The following is a 24,318-nucleotide window of genomic DNA, read 5'->3' on the forward strand; positions in this document are numbered from 1 at the left end:
GTGGGAGCTCAAAAGGAACCTTTACACACTCCCTTTTCAAATGTGTCTCGTATTCCTTGGCCACACCTAAAGAACTAGTCTAGTGTTTCCCCCCAAATTGTAGGTTTTTGGTGACTTGTTTGCAAATAATTTAATCTCGTAAGTATTATGCAAGTTAAAATATTTTGCAAATAGTGTGTTTTTTTGTTTTTGTTTTTGTTTTTTTTAATTTACAGTGTTCTGGACCTTCAATGGAACCAACAATTCAAAATTCTGACATTGTCTTTTCGGAGAATCTTAGCCGCCATTTTTATTGCATTCAGAAGTATGTTGCTTTGTTTAGATTAATGTTTAGTTTTCTAAAGTTTGTCATGATAATGAATATCTCTCTGTCTATTGCCTTTCCAATGTATTTCCTATGGCAACTAACTGTCTCTTGTCTTTTTTCCTGTATTCATCTTCTTTTAATTTGTTTTTGTAAGTGCCAGTCTCATTTCACTTTATTTCTAGAAGAGAAGACAGATTGAAAGTTTTGCTTTTAGTCTCACAATACAAGATTACTTCACTCAGAGTTCTCCTGGGACGTCGTGCATGTCACTTTTGGAATTTTGGCCAAAAGACTGAAAATCCCTTGTGTCCTTCCAACCATGTTTCTCACACGACCATCACACTGAATAAGACTTCCTATTTTTCGTTTATCTTGTCCTATATGTGGAGCTGCTAGTATTGTTGTTTCCAGGCAGGAAGTTAAGGGAGAGCTTCTCACTAGAAATGATGAAAGTACCATTTATTATATTGTCCCCATGCCACCTTATTATTTTATGGAGCACTGCATGTGTACATAGTGGTCGTTAGCCACATAAAAAACAAGGCCCTTTCCCTGACTATTGTAGTTTACAATCTAACGCATGCAGAACAAGGAGTAATGGTCTCAAGTTGCAGTGGGGGAGGTTTAGGTTGGATATTAGGAAAAACTTTTTCACTAGGAGGGTAGTGAAGCATTGGAATGGGTTACCTAGGGAGGTGATGGAACCTCCTTCCTTAAGAGGTTTTTAAGGTCAGGCTTGACAAAGCCCTGGTGGGGATGATTTAGTTGGGGATTGGTCCTGCTTTGAGCAGGGGATTGGACTAGATGACCTCCTGAGGTTCCTTCCAACCCTGATATTCTATGATTCTAACTAAGGGATGATAGGGTAAACAGAAGTAGTGTAGGGGATAACAGACTCTTAGAAATAGACATTGGAAGGTTTCCTGAAAGAAGAGGGTTTTGTAGAGGATTTGAAGAAGGTTGGTGTGTATACAAGAAACTAGGCTGATCTGTGTATACTAGGCAGCAAACACACTGATGTAAATGGTTTTTACTTGTTCAGGGCATTGTCAGATGACAATCAGCTGTATTTTTGTTATTCAAGTACTATACATTCAATCTCTTCAAATGTGCTTTTTAAAACCTATATAGAATAATTGGTCCTTTTAGCTGAATTGTCATGGAAAAAATAGAGATTATAGGCAGTGTTTCTCAACACAAAATAATATTCATTTAATTAAAAAATATGTAATTATTAGTTGTATATATATTCATTCAAAGATTGTTCTATACTGACATTTCTTTACAATTTGTTCCCCCAGAGGTGATATTGTAATTGCAAAAAGTCCAAATGACCCCAAATCAAATATCTGTAAAAGAGTAATTGGCTTGGAAGGAGACAAAGTCTGTATAAGCAGTCCTTCAGATTTCCGTAAGAGTCACAGTTATGTAAGTATACCTTTCTCTTTTGTAAATCATATCAAGAATTACTTAATATGCAGTCAACATTATTAAAGTAGAAGCTGCTACTTCATATTTAAATATTGATAATTTTTGATGATGTGTAGCTGACTTTTCTTATGAAATTTTATTCTTAATGTGCATTCTTGTTAACTGTATGTCAGACAGTCTTCACAATCGGCATCTTCCATAGTGCTTGAGTCCTAAAAAAATGAAGTGCTGGAACTGCCAGGCCCAGCTCCCTGCTGTGGAAGAAGAGATGGCGGCTCAGTAACCAGGGGGAACCGAGGGGGACTCCCTCAACATGGCTCTCAGCTGCAGGTTACTGAGCCACCACTTCGCCTGGAAGTGGAAGAGTTGGAGGAGGCAGCATGAAGGAGATGTTATCTCTGCCTCCTCCATCTCTTCCACTTCCAGGCCCACTTCAGAAGGAGAGATGGCTGTTTCTTTCTCCTTCTGGAGTGAGGAGCAGGGTCAGAAGTACTGGAATGCTATTCCAGCTCCTCCAAAAAGGGCTGGAACGCTGTTCCTGAGCATTCCAGCATAATTTGAGTGGTGGTCCTCCATATCTATAGCAACTGGAGGCAGACCAGATCTTTACTCTGTTCTTTGCTTGGAACTGCCTTTTTGGAAGAACTTTCCAGAATTTTCTGCCGCCAAATGTACAGATGGCAGACTCAAGGACTCCCTTTTATAGCAGTATTTTCTCAGTATTTTGAAAAGAACTTTGACTAAATTTCACACCGGTTTCTCATTGGCTTTGAGGAGTTTTGCTGCAAAACTACTATTTTTTTTTCCATTTAGTTTTCTGAAAAAGCACTTGGTCTTAACCCTCTGAGACAGCAACAGGAAGCAGAAGGGCAAGAAATGTTCCCCATTGCTCACACCATTTCCCAACTAGCATGTTCTCCTAGGAAATCCTTAAACTTCATTGCAAGGCTCTGCTGTAAATAATTTGAGTTGAATAGCACTTTAAAACTTATATCTCGTTAGTGTCCATAGCTGAAAAATACTATTATTCTAGAATATTCTTCTTGGGGGGCAGTCCAAAGCCTGGGCTCAGAGCAAAGATTTGGTCTGTCTTCAGTTGCCATGGAGACAGGAACACTCACTGAAAAGACTCTCTCTCTGACCTGGAAGGTTTTCTAAAGAAAATTCACAGGTAAGACACCATTCTCCTTTATCCCATAAATTATAGTGAACAATGTTTTCTGAGACTAGCGGCCTGATCCTGTGAAGTGATTAGTAAACTCAACTTCCACTGAAGATAGATCTCAAAAGTAGTTAATAGTTTACCTAATACCTTTTTATGTTACATATTATACATTAATATATTTGATCTTTTAAAATTTATCCTGGTAAGTGTACTGTACTTTGGTACCTCTCAGTTTGTTGTTTTAGGCTATGTACATATGTATTGTATGTATGTTGTATTAGGCTATGATTGAATATACGATCAGTACATTCAGTCATAAACTCTTTAATGAGCAAAGACTATTAATCATGTTGAATATATGTTGTTTTTGTTAGACTGCCAAATTCATTTCAGAGGAAAATTTTAACATAACCTTACAGTATTTTAATAATTCGCAATAAATAGTCCAATGTGATGGTGTTTTTATTCTTATTAAAATGTACTACTTTTTCTCCTTTTATGGGAGCAGGCTTTGCAGCACTTAACCTTCTTTTTGGCTAAACGGTTTGTAAGCTTGTTTGTTGGAGGGGAATCATGACACATTGAGTGACTTGCGAAGCAAGAAATACTAAGGATTGAGCAAATTAGTACCTTCCCCCCTCCCTTTCTTTGATTCTGGTGTCCACCAACTAGTGGTTAGATATTATAGTAAGTTTACTCAGTTAGTAGAGACACTATCTGATACCAGTAGAATCTGTGTAGCATCTTTATCACAGTTGAGACTTCAGTTGCTTCTAGGAAACTGCTGACTCTGTGAGCCAGAAAGAAATGACCTCCTATCCATTTTTGTAGGAATTGTGTTCAGCTTGCATCAGCTAGAAGCAGGAGCAGTGCCAGGGTTTTTGCTGCCCTAGGCGGCAGCGCTCCTCCTCTGAGCATTCGGCGGCGGGAGTCCTTCCGCTCCGCATCTTCGGGGCACTTCAGTGGCGGATCCCGGAGCGAGTGAAGGACCCGTCGCTGAATTTCCGCTGAAGACCTGGAGCGAAAGGACCCCCTGCCACCAAATTTCCACTGAGGACGGCAAAATGCCGCCCCCCAAATCCTGCCACCCTAGGCAACCGCCTAGGGTCGCCTAGTGGAAGCGCCAGCCCTGGCTAGAAGTTACTGTTGGCATATATTACAGATTCTAAGCTTGTGATCTCTGTGCTCATCAGTACCACTATACCTGAGACCTAAAACCTAAGTGTGTTCTAAAATCTAGTTCTACTACCCTCCCTAAATTTGTTCTTGAATTCACTTCTGTGTGTAAATGGGAAGGAGGGTATGTGATCCTTTATTATTAGGCATTGATATCACTTTAAAAACAGTGCTTCTTTGAGAAATGGAGGGAAGAAAAGAGAGGAAGATAGCTGCTGATCACAAAATGGCACCCCATCAGAAGAGTGAATCTATAGTTTGAAAAAGTCTATTTTCCTTCCTTGTTCATTTCTCCTTTGGCATGTTCAAGCATTGCAAATGAGTATTTTACCTTCTTCAATACAAATTCCATCAAAAATGTATCATAAATGAAGTTGACTAAAACAAAAAAAATCATCCTTGTTTGCCAGATTCTCAAGCCATGTCCCTATTATGAATTGCCAGGCTCCTACACCTCCCCGTCCCATCCCATCCACCAGAGTACTTGTGTTGTTAGTGATCTTAAACCAGCATTCATATTTTTTTCATAGTAATGGCCTTTTCTCTTTTCCCAGGCATTTTCTTAAATTATTGAATTTAAGATTTAGACGTTACTTTTTAGCTATAAATTGAGTCTGGCAGGAAATTATTCTAATTTGACTATTCACAAAATTTCAGATATTTGGACAAATGCATAGTTGTAAAGAATATCAACAGTTACGATGCAGTGAAATTGGGTCATGGCATGTTAATCCTTGTTAAATATGTAGCTAATTTTAAATTTTTACAAATGAGAGAGAGCATTTTTCTGAAAATGGCAAACAGTATAACCCAGACAGCTATGGATCTTAAAGATGAACTGGAAAGTTAAAATGAAAACTGAGTGAAAGTCCACAAATATGCGTTGAATTGCCCCACAATGAAATCCTTTTCTCCCTGTTTCTACTACTTGGTTCTCTGAAGACATTCCAGAATGTCAGCATTATGACATCAACTACTAGAAGTCTCACTGTAACAGATGATATTTGATGTCACAGAATGGTGGCATTCTGGGGTATGTTCAGAGACTCAAAGTATCAAAAAGGCTTTACAATTGCAAAAAGATGTTAGTGTAAGTGGAAACATTTATTTCTGTGTAGAGTAATTCATATTCATCATCTATTTCTGGACATAACTGAATTTTTATTTTTGCTTTTCAGTGTATTTGTATGAACACTAGAGCCATTTGCTCCAGTACTCTAAAGTCCACCCATCATCACGTGTAAACAGTGATTTATTTAACATTAGAAAAGTTTCTCACTGAGAATTTTACAATAGAATTTTAGACACTGTAATTTGCTTAGCCAGCATTTTTCTATGATATATTTGTATTTAAATAAAAGTTTTCCCCCTCACAATCTAGTTTCTCCTGATTGATCATTGCACTGACGTCATAATGCTATATTTGACATGACTTCTTTAATTATGGACATAACTGCAATACCCTCTGAAGCACACTGTCACTGAATGTTGCCCTCAGTCTCAAATTCAATACAGGATCAAATAAGATCTTTAATACTGCTGTAGGACTCCAAGCTTCTAGATTTCCTGACTTCTACATGCTTTAAAACACTCAGCTTTATTATTGTATTAAAAAAAATTCCATTTAGTATACTGATATGAGAATGTTTTAGTAAAATGATTTTTAAAACCATTTTTAAAGGGTGAACTATCCAAGGCTGCACTTTGCCTCTTATCATGAAAGAAAAACAGATTTACAGGGGCATTTCTTTCTGAAAATATACCGATCACAAATATGTTTCTGAGTTGGCTGGCTTTGACACCAGTATATACCTCACCATTAAAAATTTGTTAAGAATGTGGGTGTATATATATTTTTCTTTGAGTGCTTGTTCATGTCAGTTCCAGTCAGGTGTGTGCATGTACACGTGCACAGTAGCCGGAAGATTTTTCCCCTAGCAGCAACTGTAGGGTCAGCCTGGGCGTCCCCTGGAGTCGTGCCTTCATGGCGCCCATTATAGAGCCCTGCTGCCCCTACCCCCCCTCAGTTCCTTCTTACCGCCAGTGACAGTAGCTGGAACTTCCCCTTGCTCTTCTCCTGCTTCAGAAAGTGGATTAGCAGTGCTTTATATCCTGTACATAGTTAGTTTCCAGTAGTTAGTATTGTTTAGTAGTTCTTTATAAGTTTCAGATATGGGTCGTTCCCCCCCAACCCCCTACCATTCCCCCTCACATTTGTTATCGGGGCATGCCGCGATCCCCGGGCTTTAGGACTTGCCAGATTTGCGCGAAGCGCATGCCAAAAAGTGACCCCCACATCTCCTGCTTACGGTGCCTGGATGAGGATCACCAGAAAGACCGCTGCAAGATCTGTCGGGAATTCCAACCGAGAACCATTCAGTAGAGGGAGGAGCGTCTCAAAATTCTCCTTATGGATGCAGCTCTCTGAGCTCAGTCAGATCCAGGCACCAGGGATCCTGCTCCAGCAGGCTGTCTTCGGCGCGAAGCACTCCGGCACTATCTTTGAAGGATCCAGTGCCAAAGAAAGATGCTGGCAAGGAAGCTCAGCACCGTCATGGAGCCTCTTGGGGACATTCCAGTCTTCAGCACCTGTCCCAATCGCCGGCGTAGAAGAAAAAGAGGTTGGAGAGAGGCTGATCTCCCTCAGCAAGACCTAGGGACCAGCCACCAGTGGCACCTCAGTCAGACCACGGCTCAGGGACTCAGAGTGGGGCCATGTTGACACCTGCCCAAGCAAGGCAGTCAAATCCGGGCCCGTCTCGCTCACCACACCCATCCTACCATTTCCGTCCACCCCAGAGACTTTCGAGGTGGTGAAGGACCTAATGAGGCTCACGGTGCTGTTCTCGCCACCAAGACAGGAGAGTGTCTTGGCACTGCAGGTTCCATCCCGGCACCCCGTGCAGTCAAAGGGAAAGCTGGCGATGATGGCACGCTGATCCCCATCACCTTGGCACCCTTCTACTCCAGCACTGCCATCCCGGAGCGCAGTTGGTTCTATGCTTCTCGATGCTCTACCTTGAGAGGAGCAGCGCCATTCTGGTTCTCCTACTCGGAGTCGGACTCATACCGCTCCGACTATAGCAGGAGCAGAAGATCCTCCTCATGGCACCATAGGCGGTCCCGCCCAATGCAGTGGGCTCCTCAATGGCAAAATCCACCGCAGTGGCCCTTTTGGACTTCGTGGGCTTTCCATCAAGCCTGGGGTTACAGACAGGGGTTCCGCTTGGGTGCAGCACCAGTGGCATCTGCGACGTTCATTCCGCCACGATTGGCACTGGAGCCAGTGCCTCAGTCATTAACACTGGCACCGACTGCAGCACTGACATCGACCACTTCGGCACCGGAGGAATTGGCGGCTACAGTGCACCCTCGACACCGACACCGCCTCAATCATTGGTGCTGGCTGCGATGGTGCCTACAGGAACCCCGGCGTACGTGCTCCACTAGCCACTGGCACTAGTGTGGGGCCCAACGTCAGCACAGACACCCGTGCCTGTCATAGCACTGGGACTAGGCCAACTTTCTGCAGTTCCCACAGGGTGAAGAGATCCCTTGGGTGGGAACGGTAGGGAACAATCCTCCCCTGGTGCTTTCCTTCTCCTCACCAGATGAGGCCCTGCCCGTATCGCCTTACCGCTGATAAAGAAAATCATGGACATGACCAATACCCTTTGGCAGACCCCAGCCTTGCTGTTACCTATGGCCAAGTGCAATGAGCTCCGGTACTTTGTGCCCTCCAAGGGCTATGAACACCTCTATTCCCACCCTCAGCCTGATTCCCTGGTGGTGGATGCCACTAACCAGTGGGAGAGGCAAGGATTTCAAAGCCTTCGCCCAAGAATAGGGACGCCAAAAAATTAGACGGGCGAAAGGTTTACTCCATGGGGGGACTGCAACTCCGAATATCCAACCAGCGGGCCATCGTCAGCAGGTACTTCTACAATGCCTGCTCTGTGATGGCTAAATTTACGGAGTTGCTTCCCCTCAGACTGCCACGCTGAATTTGGTTGAGGAAAGGAGACTGATCTCCAGAGCATCCCTTGAGGCGGCACTTGACGGAGCAGATGCGGCAACCAGTTATGGCTACTGGAGTGAGAAGGGGCTTGTGGCTCCAGGTTTCTGGCCTCTCCTATGAGGTACAGCAAACCATCCAAACCTGCCTTTGAGGATGAGACTCTCTTCTCAGAGAAGATGGCCAAAAGGCTAAACAGTCTTAAAGATTCCAGAGCCACCTTCAGATCCCTGGGCTGCTATACTCCTTCAATGCAGTGGAAACACTTCCACCCGCAGCCCCAGCAGTGGTTCGGTCAGCAGACCTGCCAAGACGGGTCCAGAAGGAGGAATTGGAATGGCAGGAGAAGGCCGCACCAACCCTCTGGCTAGGGCTCAGGACAACCCAAGCCATCTTCAGGGGCCAAGCCAGCCTTTTGAAGGCACAGTCAATGACGGTGTACCACACGTGACAATGGATCCACCCCGCCTTACCGTCTCGTCCCGACTAATCCCTTTCTACCATTCATGGTCCCGTATCACCTCAGACCGATGGGTGCTCCACACAGTAGGCAGGGGATATTCCATCAAATTGTGTGCCCTTCCACCCCCCTTCCCCGTCCCTCTTCAGGGACCCTTCTCACGAGCAGCTCCTTATCCAGGAGGTGCAGTTGCTCCTGCCAACAACGCTAACGCCATTCATTGGGGTGGAAGCTTTTTGTCGGCAGGAGAGCCAACAAACAGCGGCTTTTAGTGACACGGCTGTAATGACACAGCCCTGTCGCTAAAAGCTGCATAGTATAGACATAGCCTAAGTCTCATTGACTTGAATGGAGCTTCAGCAACTGTTTAAAGTTAAGTGTGTGTTTAAGTGCTTTCTTACACAAGGGTCTTAATGGCATACTTGCTTCAAGGGATAGGTTAAATCAGGTGCATAAACCTCTGCCTATTTGCATAAAAAAGGAAACTGAATTTCCTGTATTCAGAGAACTCTTAAAAAGGAAGCATAAGCTCTTAGAGAAATTAGGAACATGCAGTTTTCCTTATCAGTGGGATGTAATATGAATAATACAGTACAGACCCATTTACACGCGGATGTCGGGAGTCAAGCCGTCATGACCTCGTGTTAATGGACCGTGGGTTAAGAGGGCCATGCTGAAATATCTTAAGATACCTATATATACATGCATAATTATCTAGGATTACATACGCATTCACAGCGTCCCAAATACTGCAGGCCTATCTGTTAACAGCGCTTCACAAGAATATACATTCAAATGTGTAATCTAATAAAAACATTATTACTGCTACACAGCGGTGAAAGTAACTCAGGACACTTACTGATATGGGGCAGGGGTGGCTATGGCCCCCGGAAGGGGTGGAGCTAGGGGTCAGCATACCCCAGCCAGCCCTTCCAGGCCGCCTGGTCCATGCCACCAGGGGTTCCTGTAGCGATTTAAAGGGCCCGGGGCTCTGGACGCCGCTATCGCAGCAGCGGTGTCCAGAGCCCTGGGCCCTTTAAATCGCCGGCCCCGGGCAGCTGGTCCCTTTGCCCCCACCCAGCCATCGGTGGCCGAGGGGGGGGCAAAAGGGGCAGGGACCGTAAAGCACTGCAGGGTTCTTTGCCGTGGCAGCGCTTTAACGTTGCTGCTCCTCCCCCCTCCCCATTGGCAGTCCAGCGCTGCCGCGGCAACGATTTAATGTCCCTGCCCTTTTTGCCGCCCCCGTCGGCGGCCCTGCTGGTAGGGTCCCTACCAGCAGGGTCACCGATGTGGGGGGAGGGGGCCGGGAAGAGGCAGCAACGTTAAAGTGCTGCTGCAGCAAAGGACCGTCCTTAAAGTGCTGCTGCAGCACTTTAACGTTGCTGCCCCTCCCCCCCCCATCGGCGGTAAAGCCATATAACACATTTCCACTCCGCGCTTCCTGTCCATTTCTATGTCAGTGAGTTAGTGAGCAAATCTGTTGCGCTACATAGCAAGTTCCTGTACCGTGTGTTAACGAGTCTCGCGTGTTAAATAGGTAGCACTGGAAGGCATGGCGCTACCGCATGTTAAGCGGATTTGTGCATAAATGGGTCTGTACTGTAGTTTGGTAACTGTCTTTCATTTATTGGTAGAGGGAAGTGTTAACAAATACATAGAGAAATAAATATACGTTATTATAGTAGATGATTTCAGTAAACACTTCCTTGTAAAGATTATTGTTTGCTACTTTATCATAAGAAAATGTGGTTTGACTTGTAAAGTATAAAAATGGAGCTTATTTGAGGTGACTCTTCTGATATTAAAATGCATTATAAAACAAATAATCTTGTAATTTGTTCAGTTCAATTGCAAAAAACTATATCTTGGGAGTTAGTAAGGAAATGGCTTGTTAACAATTAAAATTTGGAATACTTTTTATTAAAGTTATAACAGAACACTAGCTAATCATGATTTAAATTTTCTAATTCCTTTTTGTAAAACTCTAATATGTAAACCAGGATTATAATTCAAATCCTGAATATCCTATTGTTGTTTTTGCCTTTGTTTTAATGCCATTTACCTTAGCTTTAATTTCTTTTGTACCAGATGTTCGGTTACTGCAGCTCTTATTTACAAACTAAAAAAGTGAAAGGGAAATCATCAGAGTAAAACAGCTTGTACATCATAAGCCACCAATATGCTAAGCCCTTGTGTCACTTAAACAGAAGTAGTACCTAATAATATCATTTAATACAGCTAAGTTCTGTAAATAAGGAACTTGCTTTTTGCAAGTTATAGTGATAAAAAGCTGAGATACAAATCCATTTCTCAGCAACACTCCCCTGATAATCAATCACAAAACACTGCTAATGCTGTGACTCTAGCTGATGTGGGGGAAATATGTTTACTTTGTGCTAAAGTGAGGTTCATTGCGGAGATGACATGGGCCTTTCATCCTGTAGCTAACTCCAGAGCTAACATAATTCTGAAGATAATGTGCCTTATTATGTTTACACATATGAGAAGTGGTCTTATTCAGAGCTGTTAAGTCTCAAACATAGTCTGTGTCAAATGCAGTGAGCACTTTTACTATGAACACTGAGAATAATTTAATGTTAATGTAAACAATATATTAGTTGCTGAGACCTAAAATTTCAAAAGACGCTGTTAGTGATTTTAGGATCATTGTTTGGGTGCTCAAGTTGGTACATTGAGCAGTTTCAGAGATCGAGTTCTCAGCACTGTCTAACAATCGGCCTCTTTAAAGTGCTCCACATTGGGCACTCAATAATTGAAGAACCTCAAATCACTAGTTCTTCTTTGAGAACTTGTCCATACAGATCCCATTATAGATGTATATGCCCCATGAATGCAAGCCTGGAATCTTTTAGCCAGCAGTGTATTTCGCAGCTGAGTATGCCCCCTGCATGGGCATAAAGGGCAGAGCAGCCCTAGTCGTCACTATGCATAAGTTGCAGCAAGATGGAGCTTAGGGTGACCAGAGAGCAAGTGTGAAAAATCAGGAGAGGGGCTGGGAGGTAATAGGTACCCATAGAAGACAAAGCCTCAAATATCGGGATTTTCCCTATAAAATCAGGACATCTGGTCACCCTAATGGAGCTACACAGTGTCACTGTCTGCTTCCCCATTAGTATCTTAAATAGTATTAGGACAGGGTTTTTAGATACTCTGTGTTGCTGCTTTTTAGTATGATGTTTTACTTAGTGCCCATTTGAAAAAAAATATTTTAAAATGTATTTTTTTCCTGACACTCTTTGTATTGATGGTGCAGGTCATGGCTAAGTCTCTATCTCTGGGCTTTAAAATCTGCCCTGTTTGTGAATCAGGTATGTCTGTGAGTGATGGGTGTACACAGATTGTTGCTAGAGCTAGAGGGAATTTTTCAGGAAAACATTTTTTCATAGGAAAAGGGCATTTCATCAACATAGAAACTTTTCACAGGAAAGGGATGGTTTCGATGAATTTCCTGTTTAAAACATTTTTGAAAAATGTTTCAGAATTGTCAGAACAACCTACTTTGACATTTTCAAAATGAAATGGTCCATTTTTTGTTCAGAAATGTAAGTTATTTTATAAGTGGGTGAGTAAAAAAAGTTTTGAAATTACTGAAACAAAACATGTTTGACCCAGTCTGAATGTTTTTTTCAGATTTTTGGTTTGCAAATTTTTTTGAGGTTTTGACTTTTTGTCCTGATTCAGGATGGGAAAATGTTTCAAAATCTCAGTGCTTGCAGGATGAGAAAAATGTTTCTGCTCAGCTCAACTTGTGATGCCCGTTTAAAAGTGTTTTTAATGATGAAGTCAATGAGAGGAATGTTTTAGACTCTGAAGTTCTTCCTCCGCATAGTCTACTGTTTTGAAACCTATGCTAGGAGCTAGGAGGTCTTCTGCCTCTAAGAGACCTCTTGCTTCTCAAAAGCTTGCTGAGCTTTCCCTTCCATCCTCCTCAAGTCAATGAGTGGCTCCTACTGCCTGTGGTAGGAAGTAACAGGGATTTTCTGATGTTGCTTGACAGTGGTCACCATCCCTGGTACTAGACAAGAAAAAATCTGTCTCATCATTCTAAGTTTCCAAGCCAGCTCCTTCCAAACTGGATCGGCACCATGTCACTTCAGAAACTGGAATCCTGCTCTTCCCTTTGGTATCACATCAACAATCCACTATGACTGACACTGCTACTTTGGTAACACAGATTGCTTTTACAACTTCTGTGGACATAGTGGTTATGCTGGATCTGGAGCCTCCACTCTTGGATGTTTCTCCTGTTTCTACTTGCTCTGTGTCCCTTCCAATACCAGAACCAATGATACAGATTATGAAAATCTTGCTATGACTATCATCTGCAGTACCAACATGTTTCTGAGACATTGGAGTCTGGATTTCCTTGTTCTGTTGCAACTCCTCAGAGAGCTGCATCATTTATGGAGGAAAATCTGCTTGTTTGCATCATCATCATTTCATAACAGTAGAAACACTTCTCCTAGATTTTCTTTGTTGTCTCAGCCTCGTTCCTGAAAGGGATTAAGAAGGAGCCCCTCTCGTGATAGATCCCATTCTTTTGAGAGGTTTCAAGCATCTTGATTTCCACCTTTATGGCATCATATGCCTGCCCATTATGGGATGCAGTTTTAGCCTTACCGGTCAGGGTGGAACACTCAACATCTCTGGATCCTTATTCATCTAGACCAGGGGTCTCAAACTCAAATGACCACGAGGGCCACATGAGGACTAGTACATTGGCCCGAGGCTGCATTACTGACACCTCCCGCTGCCCTCGCCCCGCCCCCACCCCAGCCCTTCCATGAGGCCCCACCCCTGCCCCGCCTCTTCCCAACCCCTTCCCCGAGATCCCCACCCCAACTTCGCCCCCTCCCTGCCCTCAGGGGGTGCAGGAGGGGTGTGAGGTGTGGCAGGGGCTCAGGGCAGGGAGTTGGGGTGTGGGGTGCAGGAGGGGTGAGGCAGGGGGTCAGGGCAGGGGTGAGGGGTGGAGGGGATTCAGGGCAGTGGGTTGGGGTGAGGGGTGCGGCAGGGGTGCAGCAGGGGGTTCAGGGAAGTGGGTTGGGGTGCAGGAGGGGTGCAGCAGGGGGTTCAGGGCAGGGGGTCGGAGTGCAGGGTGCGGCAGGCAGCTCAGGGAAGGGGGTTGGGGTGCAGGAGGGGTGTGGGGTGCGGCAGGGGGTCGGGGTTCAGGAGGGGTGCGGCATGGGGCTCAGGGCAGGAGGTCCGGCTGCATGAGGGGTTCGGGGGGCGGGCTCTGGTCCGGCACACACCGGGGGCAGGGCAAGCTCCCTCCCTGCCCGTCTGCCCTGCCGCCGCGCCGCTCCGCTCCGGGATGTGTGTATTGCTGTTGCTTCAGGCACCGCCCCCAGCATCTCCCATTGGCCAGGAATGGGGAACCGCGGCCAATGGGAGCTGCTGGGGGCGGTGCCTGAAGCAACATCAACACACACAGCAATGTCCCTCCCTGTTCCCCAGGTTCCAGTCGCTTCCTGGAGCGGCACGAGGGCAGGGCCGGCAGGCAGGGTGGGGCCCCGGGTTTGAGACCACTGATCTAGACCCAGATCTAGGAATCAATCATCTCCTAAGGAACAATCTAAGACAGTGCAGCCATCTAACCAAGGGTTTGTCTAAGAACTTGAGTAGGCTCCTCATTCTGAGGAGGAGGCTCTTATGGAGGAATGAGAGAATCAGCCCGTCGCTATGGCTACATCATCTCCCCGTCCTCCACCCAGATGAAGTGGTTATTTTATCTCCACAGTGATTTTTTGAGGCCTTTCAGGACCTGCTTAAAAGAATGACAGACATATCCCTTGAAGTCAATCAAGAAAGGTTCTATAAATTATTCAACATTTTTCATCCAGTCTGTCATGGCTGCTTTCCCATGCCAATAAATGAGGGTATCCTCGAACCTGCTAAAGATTTGTGGCAGACCTCAGCAACGTCTAAAAGAGCAGACTACGAATACCAAGTTCTCCAAAAAAGATTTGAATATTTCTTTTCACGCTCACCTTTAGTAGCAGCCTGATCCTCTAAGTCAATGGCCAGGGATAAGGACCCCCAAAAGATGATCCTTCTAGGAAGAAAGGTATATTCTTCAGCTCACCTTCAGATGCAGATTAACAATTATCAGGCTGTGGGTGCTAAGTACGACTCTCTCTAGTGAGACAAAAATCTTATAGCTGGGCAAAAAGCTCCCTCACAATATTAATTACCACCAAGTTGAGAACATTACAAGCTTTCATAAAAGACCTTAGTTGGCATATTTTTATATAGAGTAGGATTGTATACAAACAGTTGCTTCAATTGCTTATTCTTTGGAGTTCAGACTTCCTTTTCTGCCCCTGGGGTGTCTGGACCTTCACTGTCACAATATTTACCTACGTTTTTTTCCACAAGGCTCATGACTGCCTTGTGGAGACTAAGGTATGTCTATAGTGGAGCTGGAGGTGTAATTTCCAGTTTGGGTAGACATACCTGTGCTAGTTCTGATTGACCTAGAACTCTACAAATAGAAAGTAGCCTTGGCTGGGTGGGCTAGCTGCCCCAAGTACAATCCTATCTGAAACCCTATGTACGTTTAAAAAAAATTACATTAAAATTTATTATGAACTAATTTTACTTTTAAGTTGCAGTAGCGCAAATTTTCAAATGTATTTATTCAAAACCTAAACTATATTTAAATATTTAAAAAAAAAATCAGGTGGTTTAAATCTCTCCACCCTGGATCTCTAACTATATGTAGGTCCCAAACCTGCAAACATTTATGCATGTTTTTAATATTGCTGCCTTAAGTAATCTCATTAATTCAAGTGAGGCTACTCATGGTTCTCATGATAGCGAAGTTAAGCACATGCATAACAGTTTGTAGGATTGGGGCATTATTTACCATTGTCGGAATCTGACTTATTTCTTAACCTCTGAAGAGTGATGTTGAAAGCAAGCATCTCCTGACCTCCATCTGACTGCCTTATATATTTCAGAGATGGGAATTCCACAATGATCTTGACTACAAAGCAATCGTAACAGTAGTGGAATGTTCAAAAACTTTCTGAACCAGGGCTACCCAGAGGATTCAGGGGGCCTGGGGCAAAGCAATTTCAGGGGCCCTTCCATTAAAAAAAGTTGCAATACTATAGAATACTATATTCTCGTGGGGACCCCTGTGGGGCCCTGGGCCTGGGGTAAAATGACTTATTAATATGCTTTTCAATATTTTAAAGACTCTCTTATTCTGATCTGACTTCCGTCTCAACAAGAATCCAATTGAAACAGCTCCAAGTTTGTGCAACTTCCCCCTTCCAACATGTAGAGCTATCACTTTTCTGCCATAAAATACCAACTAAATACCAACTAAAAAAGAGAGGTTGGCCAATTTTTTAAAAGTTTGCCTCCAAAATTGCACTGGCAAGTTTTTCCCCATACAAGCAAAACATGATTGGAATATGCAAATGAATATTTGCCTGAAAAAAAAAAAAAAAGGCAGTTGGATGTGAAGACAGATTGCTCAAAGGTACATGTAATAATAAAACAAATGAATGTGGGCTTGTAGTATGCAAATGTTTGCTCATAAAAAACTTTATAGATCCATTGTCAGTGTCTGATTTAAAATTTGGCCCATTCAAACCACTTGTGGAAAAGATTACAGAAAAATGGTTCTGGAGCAGTTAAGGATCCTGACTTTAAAATGCTATTGTGTCTGAAAAGTTGACTTTGTAAAGATGGCATTGTGCGTTTTCATAATCATTATGTCTCACTCACTTATTTCCTCTAGAAATGTGCATAGTTTACAAGTAAAAAGATGAGTCTTCTTGTTTTTTTGTTTGTTTTGTTTTTTCTAATTTCCTACCTCCTCACAAATCTACATAGATCTCTAGCAATCGAGCTGGATTATTTCCATATTGTTCACTTTTACCCAGCAATTGAGGTTTTTCAGGCCAAAGTGTTCCTTCAGCTACACCTGTCTTCAGATTATGCCTTCAATGACACCTGTACAACCCCATTAGCTTTAAGTGGGGATAAATTAAGGTTGATCAGTAAGCGATTTTTAGATTGCTGACAGTCCTAGATCTTTATACAATTTATTAGTGCATGCTACATGGAATTTATTAAAATCAGCAATGGACAAAACAAAGTTTACAGTAAATAGTAAATTAATTATTTTGACATAATTTACTGTAATAACTTTCCAGCATCTATTTTTAATATAGAAAAATGCTGCAACTGAAATCCTTGCTGATAGGGCATCTCACAAGTCCAAAATTGGACTTTATGCATAAGCAGTGAGATGTACTAATAAATCAAAGTGCACTTTGGTTCAGATCCTCAAGGTCTTTAGGTGCCTAACTCTCACTGAGGATCTGGGCCTCTGTGATTTAACATTGTTTCCTTTGAAGGTCATATGATATAACATGGAATTTTAGTATTAAAATCTAAAGATAAGTCAAGACTTACAATCTTAGTTCTTCTGCCTAAACAATCAGATGACTCACATTTTGAGAAAATAATTCACAATATGAGTAAACATTTAACCACAACTAATTTCTAAAATAAAAAGATACTATTATTGCACCGTTGTCACTGTTCCTTATTATAATAGAACAGATCAGGGTCACGGAAGTGTATTCAAATAAATACCCATTTTATAGTGGGTTAGGAATGGTATATTTTATTCATAAGCAGCTCTTGCAGTAAAACCACTCAATGTGTCAAATGAAATGAATAAAATATTCAAAAATACATATGAATTTAAGGCAAAATGGCTGCTGTTCTGTATCTTAAAATATAATATTTCAAATAATTCAAATCTGCAATAATGTTCAGTCACTCAGTAAATCTTCAGTTTCCAGTTCTCATATAACATTACCTGAAGAGAACCAACTGAATTTATACTTATAATTATTGATATCAGATCTACTTTACATTGACTTCTCATGCACATGTTACTACTGTGAGGATGTTTCCAGTGCAGAAGGAAAAGGATAACATGAATGTAGAGATTAAAACTTATTTCCAAAATATTGAGTTCTGGTTCTTTTTAGTAGATTTAGTAGATTTTAGGCCACTTGGCAGCTTTAAGATGAACAACCTTTATTGGAAACCCAGAAGAATGATGAATGCAATTAGGTGATAAACAGTGTATGAATAGAGTATGCCAATTAAGCTATTTGATACCAACTTTGTTAGATATATGCTGCAGGTTATAGGATAATTAAAGGATTAAGAAAAAATAAATTTTCATTTGTGAGACATGAAATATGCAGTCCTAAAACAGAACTGTTGATCTTTTAGATCTTATGCTTTTCCTTAATTAGATGCAATTTACTTAATCAAATAAATAAATTTTATTAGTACTTAGTAAATGTGTCATTTGATATTGTAGGTTCTTTCATCATATTTCACTTTAATCAAGAAAGTTAACACCTGTGGTTTATTCACAAAAGCTTTTTTTTGTTAAATGAACACCCACAGGCAATGAAGCAATTACATTTGTTGCTTGTACCAAAGTAGGAGGCACTTAAATAGACCTCAGTAGGGATAGATGAGAACTTAGAGACTTTATTCTTTTGTCCAGCACTGAGATTAGCTCTTATCATAGCTCAAGAAGGAAGCCTCTGAACTGAAAAGAAAAAATGGGAATGATTTAGGGTTCTTTTTAAATTTAAAACTTTGATATTGCTCAAGGTGATTAGAATACCTGTGACCTTATGAAAGTTCAGCCTTTGAAAAGCACAGGCTATTGTAGAATTCTGAAAGAAGAGACCACAAGAGCATGAGTGTATAATTCTCTGTGCTTTTTATTTTGGAACAAATACAGCTACTTAATTATTGCTGCATATTTACATGCACGGAAAAATGATAGAGAAAATACACTAAGGCAGTAAATGTTACTTTTTAAAATTCTTTTGATGTTAGATGATTCCATCTTTGTTCATGTTGTACATAGCACATTACTCCTCAGCTATTCCCACATAAATCAATACAGGCACCTCGTACACAAAACAGAATTGAAGTCAAGGAGACTACTTGAATAGTAAGATATGACTCAATGTGAGTAAGGGTGCAGAATCAGGCCTTTTGTGACTTTTATCCATTTCTAAAAAGTAAATACATAAATTATAAACCTTTACCTTTCTAGAAGTACAAAATCAGTATAACTCTAAGGCCTTTTGCACTTAAAACTTTTGCCACGTTAACTATGCCAACGTACTTAATGTGAAAGAACTCCCCTAGCGTAGATGTAGTTATATCAGTGTAAAAGTGCTTATACCAGTATATTTTATTCTAGACAACCTAAGTGAAATAAGCTATGCCACTATAAAGTACCTTATACTGGTGTAATTGCACCTGTACTAGGGCTTTTCTGGCACAACTGTGTTGGTTAAAAAAAATCACATACCGAGCTGACATCGTTATTCGAGTAAAACTTTATGTGTAGACCATGCCTAAAATGAGAGAATACTAGCAATGGTGATATTAGGTAGTTTGATTTTCTCTATCACAGTCTTGTTCCAAGGATAAATGTGAATTTAACAGTAGGGATTTTTGGTTCTGCATTTAGATATAATTAATTTTGTCATAGAAGGCTAAGCTGCTGATTCACCACCTGCAGTGAGTGCAGAATGCAGCAGTGTGACTTCTGTCATGGATGTACAGAAGGAAAGTCTAGTCTACCTATTGCTTTGTCTTCTACACTAGCTGTCTGTATAGGTCAGTTTTGATAATCCACTGTTAAAATGTAAAGCTTTCAGTGGACTTGGTCCCAATATCTTGCTGATCTTCTCTGGCCTTATATATCTTCTTGACCCTTTGGTAAGAAAGGTACTATACTTTTGGTATTGAAAGTATAGTCTAGAATGAGCAAAGCCATATTTTTGCTTTGGAATGCCCTGCCTTCTAACATTAGGAAGGCCAAAGGTCCTGATCCTGCAAAGATTTATGCACATACGTAACTTTATGCACTTTGAATAATCCCATGGAATTAATTGATTGACTCAGAGTGTAAAGTTAAGCATCTGCATAAGTCTTTGGAGGACTGGGGCTTTAGCTTTTATTTTAAAGGGGCATAAACAACTTTTTTTAAAATTATTGATTGTGGCCTGTCTTAATTCTTGGTTGTAGTGAGGTGCCTAGATGATGGACACACACCATATAAAGGTATCATACTGTATTATTTTTAGTTGTAATAATTTTTACAATACTTTAAAGTCAGTTTTTGATATGCAGAGTTCTGTCATGCTTTCCATCAGGATTTGTAAAAGTTACCAAAATTGTGTATTTCATGGTGTAAGACTATTCTTCTTTGCAAATATGCTCTCTAGTATGCAAACTGTGATACCAGTGAAGCACATTTATAGCACTATATAGGAAACAAATGGGCCGGAGTTGAGATAATTTCTGCTCAGGAGCACATGAAGATGTGAATGGCTGCAGATGTTTGTGCATAGTTGTTCTGCAAGTCCTGGAGTCCTGATCCCACCAACCCCTACCTGTTATCTTGCTAATGAATGCTTAGCTCTCTGCTTTGCCATGTGTCAGGTGAAGCGAGGTGGAAGAGAGGGGCTATTTGTGTCCTGATGATCAGACAATACCACTGGCTAGGGTGTGAGACAGTTTCAGAACTGTGCATGACTAAGGATTGATTAAAAAGACAAGGTGGGGGAGATGTTGGTGAGACAAGCTTTCAAGCTTATACAGAACTCTCTTTCAGGTCTTCAGGACCTGTTCTTTTTATTGGGCTATAGCCAATCGAGCCTGTTACCTTTATGCACTCGATATTTCTGATACTCCTTTCAAATGACAGTAGTTTTATGCAAGAGAGACAAGGTGGGTGAGGTGATATCTTTTATTGGATCAGCTTCTGTTCAGGACAGAGACAAGCTTTCGAGCATACACAGAGTGCACTGTATGTAAGAGAGCGGTATGATTGCTCAGAGCTCCAGTATGAAACTGGAGAAAAGCCTGTTGAGAGTCTTTGGGTTAAGTTTAGAAGCGAGAGCAACAAGGGTGATGTCGTGATGGGCATGTGCTATAGACCACCGGACCAGGAGGATGAGGTAGATGAGGCTTTCTTTGAACAATTAACTGAAGTTTCCAGAACACAGGCCCTGGTTCCAATGGGGGACTTCAATCACCCTGACATCTGCTGGGAGAGCAATACAGCAGTGCAGACTACCCAGAAAGTTTTTGAAGAGTGTTGGGGACAACTTCCTGGTGCAACTACTGGAGGAACCAACCAGGGGCCGTTCTCCTCTTGACCTGCTGCTTACAAACAGGGAATTGGTAGAGGAAGTAGAAGTGGGAGGCAACCTGGGGCAGCAGTGACCATGAGATGGTTGAGTTCAGGATCCTTACAAAAGGAAGAAAGGAGAGTAGCAAAATACGGACCCTGAACTTCAGAAAATCAGATTTTGACTCCCTTAGGGAACTGATGGGCCGATAACCCTGGGAGGCTAATATGAGGGGGGAAGGAGTCCAGGAAAGCTGGCTGTATTTTAAAGAAGCCTTATTGAGGGTGCAGGAACAAACCATCCCAATGTGCAGAAAGAATAGCAAATATGGCAGGCGACCAGCTTGGCTTAACAGTGAAATTTTCGGTGAGCTTAAACACAAAAAGGAAGCTTACAAGAAGTGGAAACAAATGACTAGGGAGGAGTATAAAAATATTGTTTGAGCATGCAGGGGTGTAATCAGGAAGGCCAAAACACAACTGGAGTTGTAGCTAGCAAGGGATGTGAAGGGTAACAAGAAGGGTTTCTAGAGATATGTTAGCAACAAGAAAAAGGTCAGGGAAAGTGTGGGATCCTTAATGAATGGGGGAGGCAATCTAGTGATAGATGATGTGGAAAAAGTGGAAGAACTCAGTGCTTTTTTTGCATTGGTCTTCACGGACAAGGTCAGCTCCCACACTGCTGTCCTGGGAAACTCAGTATGGGGAGGAGGTGAGCAGCCCTCAGTGGTGAAAGAACAGGTTAAAGACTATTTAGAAAAGCTGGACATGCACAAGTCCATGGGTCCAGCTCTAATGCATCCGAGGGTGCTGACGGAATTAGCTGATGTGATTGCAGAGCCATTGGCCATTATATTTGAAAACTCGTGGCAATCGGGGGAGGTCCCAGATGATTGGAAAAAGGCAAATATAGTGCCCATCTTTTAAAAAAAGGAAGAAGAACTTGGGGATCTACAGTCCAGTCAGCCTCACTTCAGTCTCTGAAAAAATCATGGAGTAGATCCTCAAGGAAACCATTTTGAAGCATTGGAGGAGAGGAAGGTGATCAGGAACAGTCAACATGCATTCACTAAGGGCAAATCATGCCTGACCAACCTGATTGCCTTCTGTGATGAGATAACTGGCTATATGGGTATGGGGAAAGCAGTGGGCATGATACATCTTGACTTTAGCAAAGCTTTCGATACGGTCTCCTACAGTATTTCTGCCAGCAAGTTAAAAAAGTATCGGCTGGATGAATGGACTATAAGGTGGATAGAAAGCTGGCTAGATTGTCGGGCTCAACAGGTAGTGATCAATGGCTCGATGTCTAGCAGCCGGTATCAAGTGGAGTACCCCAGGGGTCAGTCCTGGGGCCGGTTTTGTTCAACATCTTTATTAATGATTTGGATGATGGGATGGAGTGCACCCTCAGCAAGTTCACAGATGACACTAAGAAGAGGTAGGGATAGGGTCCAAAGTGACCTAGACAAATTGGAGGATTGGGTCAAAAGAAATCTGATGAGGTTCAGCAAGAACAAGTGCAGAGTCCTGCACTTAGGACGAAAGAATCCCATGCACTGCTACAGGCTGGGGACTGACTGGCTAAGCAGCCGTTCTGCAGAAAAGAACCTGGGGATTACAGTGGATGAGAAGCTGGATATGAGTCAACCGTGTGTCCTCGTTGCCAAGAAGGCTAACGGCATATTGGGCTGAATTAGTAGGAGCATTGCCAGTAGATTGAGGGAAGTGATTATTCCCCTCTATTCGGCACTGGTTAAGCCGCATCTGGAGTATTGCATCCAATTTTGGGCCCCCCACTACAGAAAGGATGTGGACAAACTGTGGAGAGAGTCCAGCGGAGGGGAACAAAAATGATCAGGGGGCTGGGGCACATGACTTATGAGGAGAGGCTGGGGAACTGGGCTTGTTTAGTCTGCAGAAGAGAAGAGTGAGGGGGAATTTGATAGCAGCCTTCAACTTCCTGAAGGGGGTTCCAAAGAGGATGGAGCTCGGCTGTTCTTAGTGGTGGCAGATGACAGAACAAGGCACAATGGTCTCAAGTTGCAGTGCGGGAGGTCTAGGTTGGATATTAGGAAACACTATTTTACTAGGAGGGGGGTGAAGCACTGGAATGGGTTACCTAGGGAGGTGGTGGAATCTCCATCCTTAGAGGTTTTTAAGGCCCAGCTTGACAAAGCCCTGACTGGGATGATTTAGTTGGTGTTGGTCCTGTTTTGAGCAGGGAGTTGGACTAGATGACCTCCTGAGGTCTCTTCCAACCCTAATCTTCTATGATTCTATGAGAGCTCATCTTCAGGTCTGGGAAATTTAACCAGAATGTCACAACCCAACAGATTGTTTAGCATAAGTAGTTAACAAACACTTCAAGGGACCATTCAAGGTGAAGTGGTGTGTTAACACCGCTCCAATCATAGGGAGGCGGGAAAGCAGCTGGGGGTGGGGTTGTTAGTGGGTTTAGGTTGTTGTAATAAGCCATAAATCCAGTGTGTCTATTCAGTCCATGATTTTTAGTGTCTAGTAAATTCTTTTGGAAATGTTGTGCAGGTTTCCTTTGAGGATGAGGATTGATAGGTCAGATATAGAGTGATCACTTTGTGTCTCTCACCACCAGAAGTTGGTCCAGTAACAGATATTACCTCACCCACCTTGTCTCTCTAATATTGTGGGACTGACATAGCTACAACACTGCATACAGTAGTTTGATGTGTTATTTGTAGCTCTGGGAGATGTTGGGTAGTGGATTACACCAGCAAGGTCATTTTGCCCCTATGGATGTAATACTGCAGGACTGAACCTGACAGTAGATCACGGGTGGAAGGGAGAAGTGGTTGTGGTGAATGCTGTGCATGGGTAAACTGTCAATAACAGAAAATAGCATAAGTATTTGCAGTGGGGCATTTAAAGCATAACTGTAGCATCAGACATGAAGGAAATTTGAGTAAAGTGGAAGTGTCAGCACATTCTAAAACCTAGATCTACAGGCGATGGAGTGAAACTCCATGCATTTATGCTGAGATGGATGTCTTACACTGATCAGTTGGACTTTAGACATTTGATTGTCTTTTACTGACTTCCACCTTCATTAGTTAGTTACTTCTGTTCTGTCTCCCCGTCAGTAAAATCCTTTAATGCTTTTCTTTGCTGTTTTGGTGATATGTTCTGCCCATTGGCATATTTCATTGGATCTCACTATGGTCTTTTTTCTTTTTAATCAAGTGTATTCATATATTCATTTTTTAGCCGTTAAAGTGGATCCCCTCTCAAAGTCAAGACTGGTTGGGTAGCAGGAATTTTCTGTAGTGGCTGGAAGAAGTATTACTAGTATTTAAGTCTACCCTATATTCTTAAGCATATAAATTATCAAATATTATGTTTAAGAATTATTTTGCTTATAAGAGCCTATCCTTATCTGAAGTTGTTAAATGTTCAGTGATACTATTTTGTCTTACCAGCATGAATCGTAGTCATTGCATGCTATATATTTTGAATCAATTCTTTCATGCTGATTAAATGTACGCAGCTCTGAACTGTGTTA

At 42.3% G+C, this 24,318-nt stretch overlaps 1 protein-coding gene across 9 annotated transcripts in view; it reads left to right on the top strand.

The window, feature by feature from the left end:
• Positions 1 to 24,318, top strand: part of IMMP1L (inner mitochondrial membrane peptidase subunit 1) — a 71,745-nt gene that overhangs the window by 40,787 nt on the left and 6,640 nt on the right. For all 9 annotated transcript variants that reach the window (XM_054025949.1, XM_054025945.1, XM_054025943.1 and 6 more), the window contains 2 exons: positions 216 to 304; positions 1,609 to 1,735. In XM_054025949.1, the coding sequence (XP_053881924.1) occupies positions 216 to 304; positions 1,609 to 1,735 (216 nt within the window). The remainder of the gene's footprint in view (positions 1 to 215; positions 305 to 1,608; positions 1,736 to 24,318) is intronic.

This window comes from Malaclemys terrapin, chromosome 4, assembly GCF_027887155.1.
Source record: "Malaclemys terrapin pileata isolate rMalTer1 chromosome 4, rMalTer1.hap1, whole genome shotgun sequence".
Taxonomy (NCBI): Eukaryota; Metazoa; Chordata; order Testudines; family Emydidae; genus Malaclemys; species Malaclemys terrapin.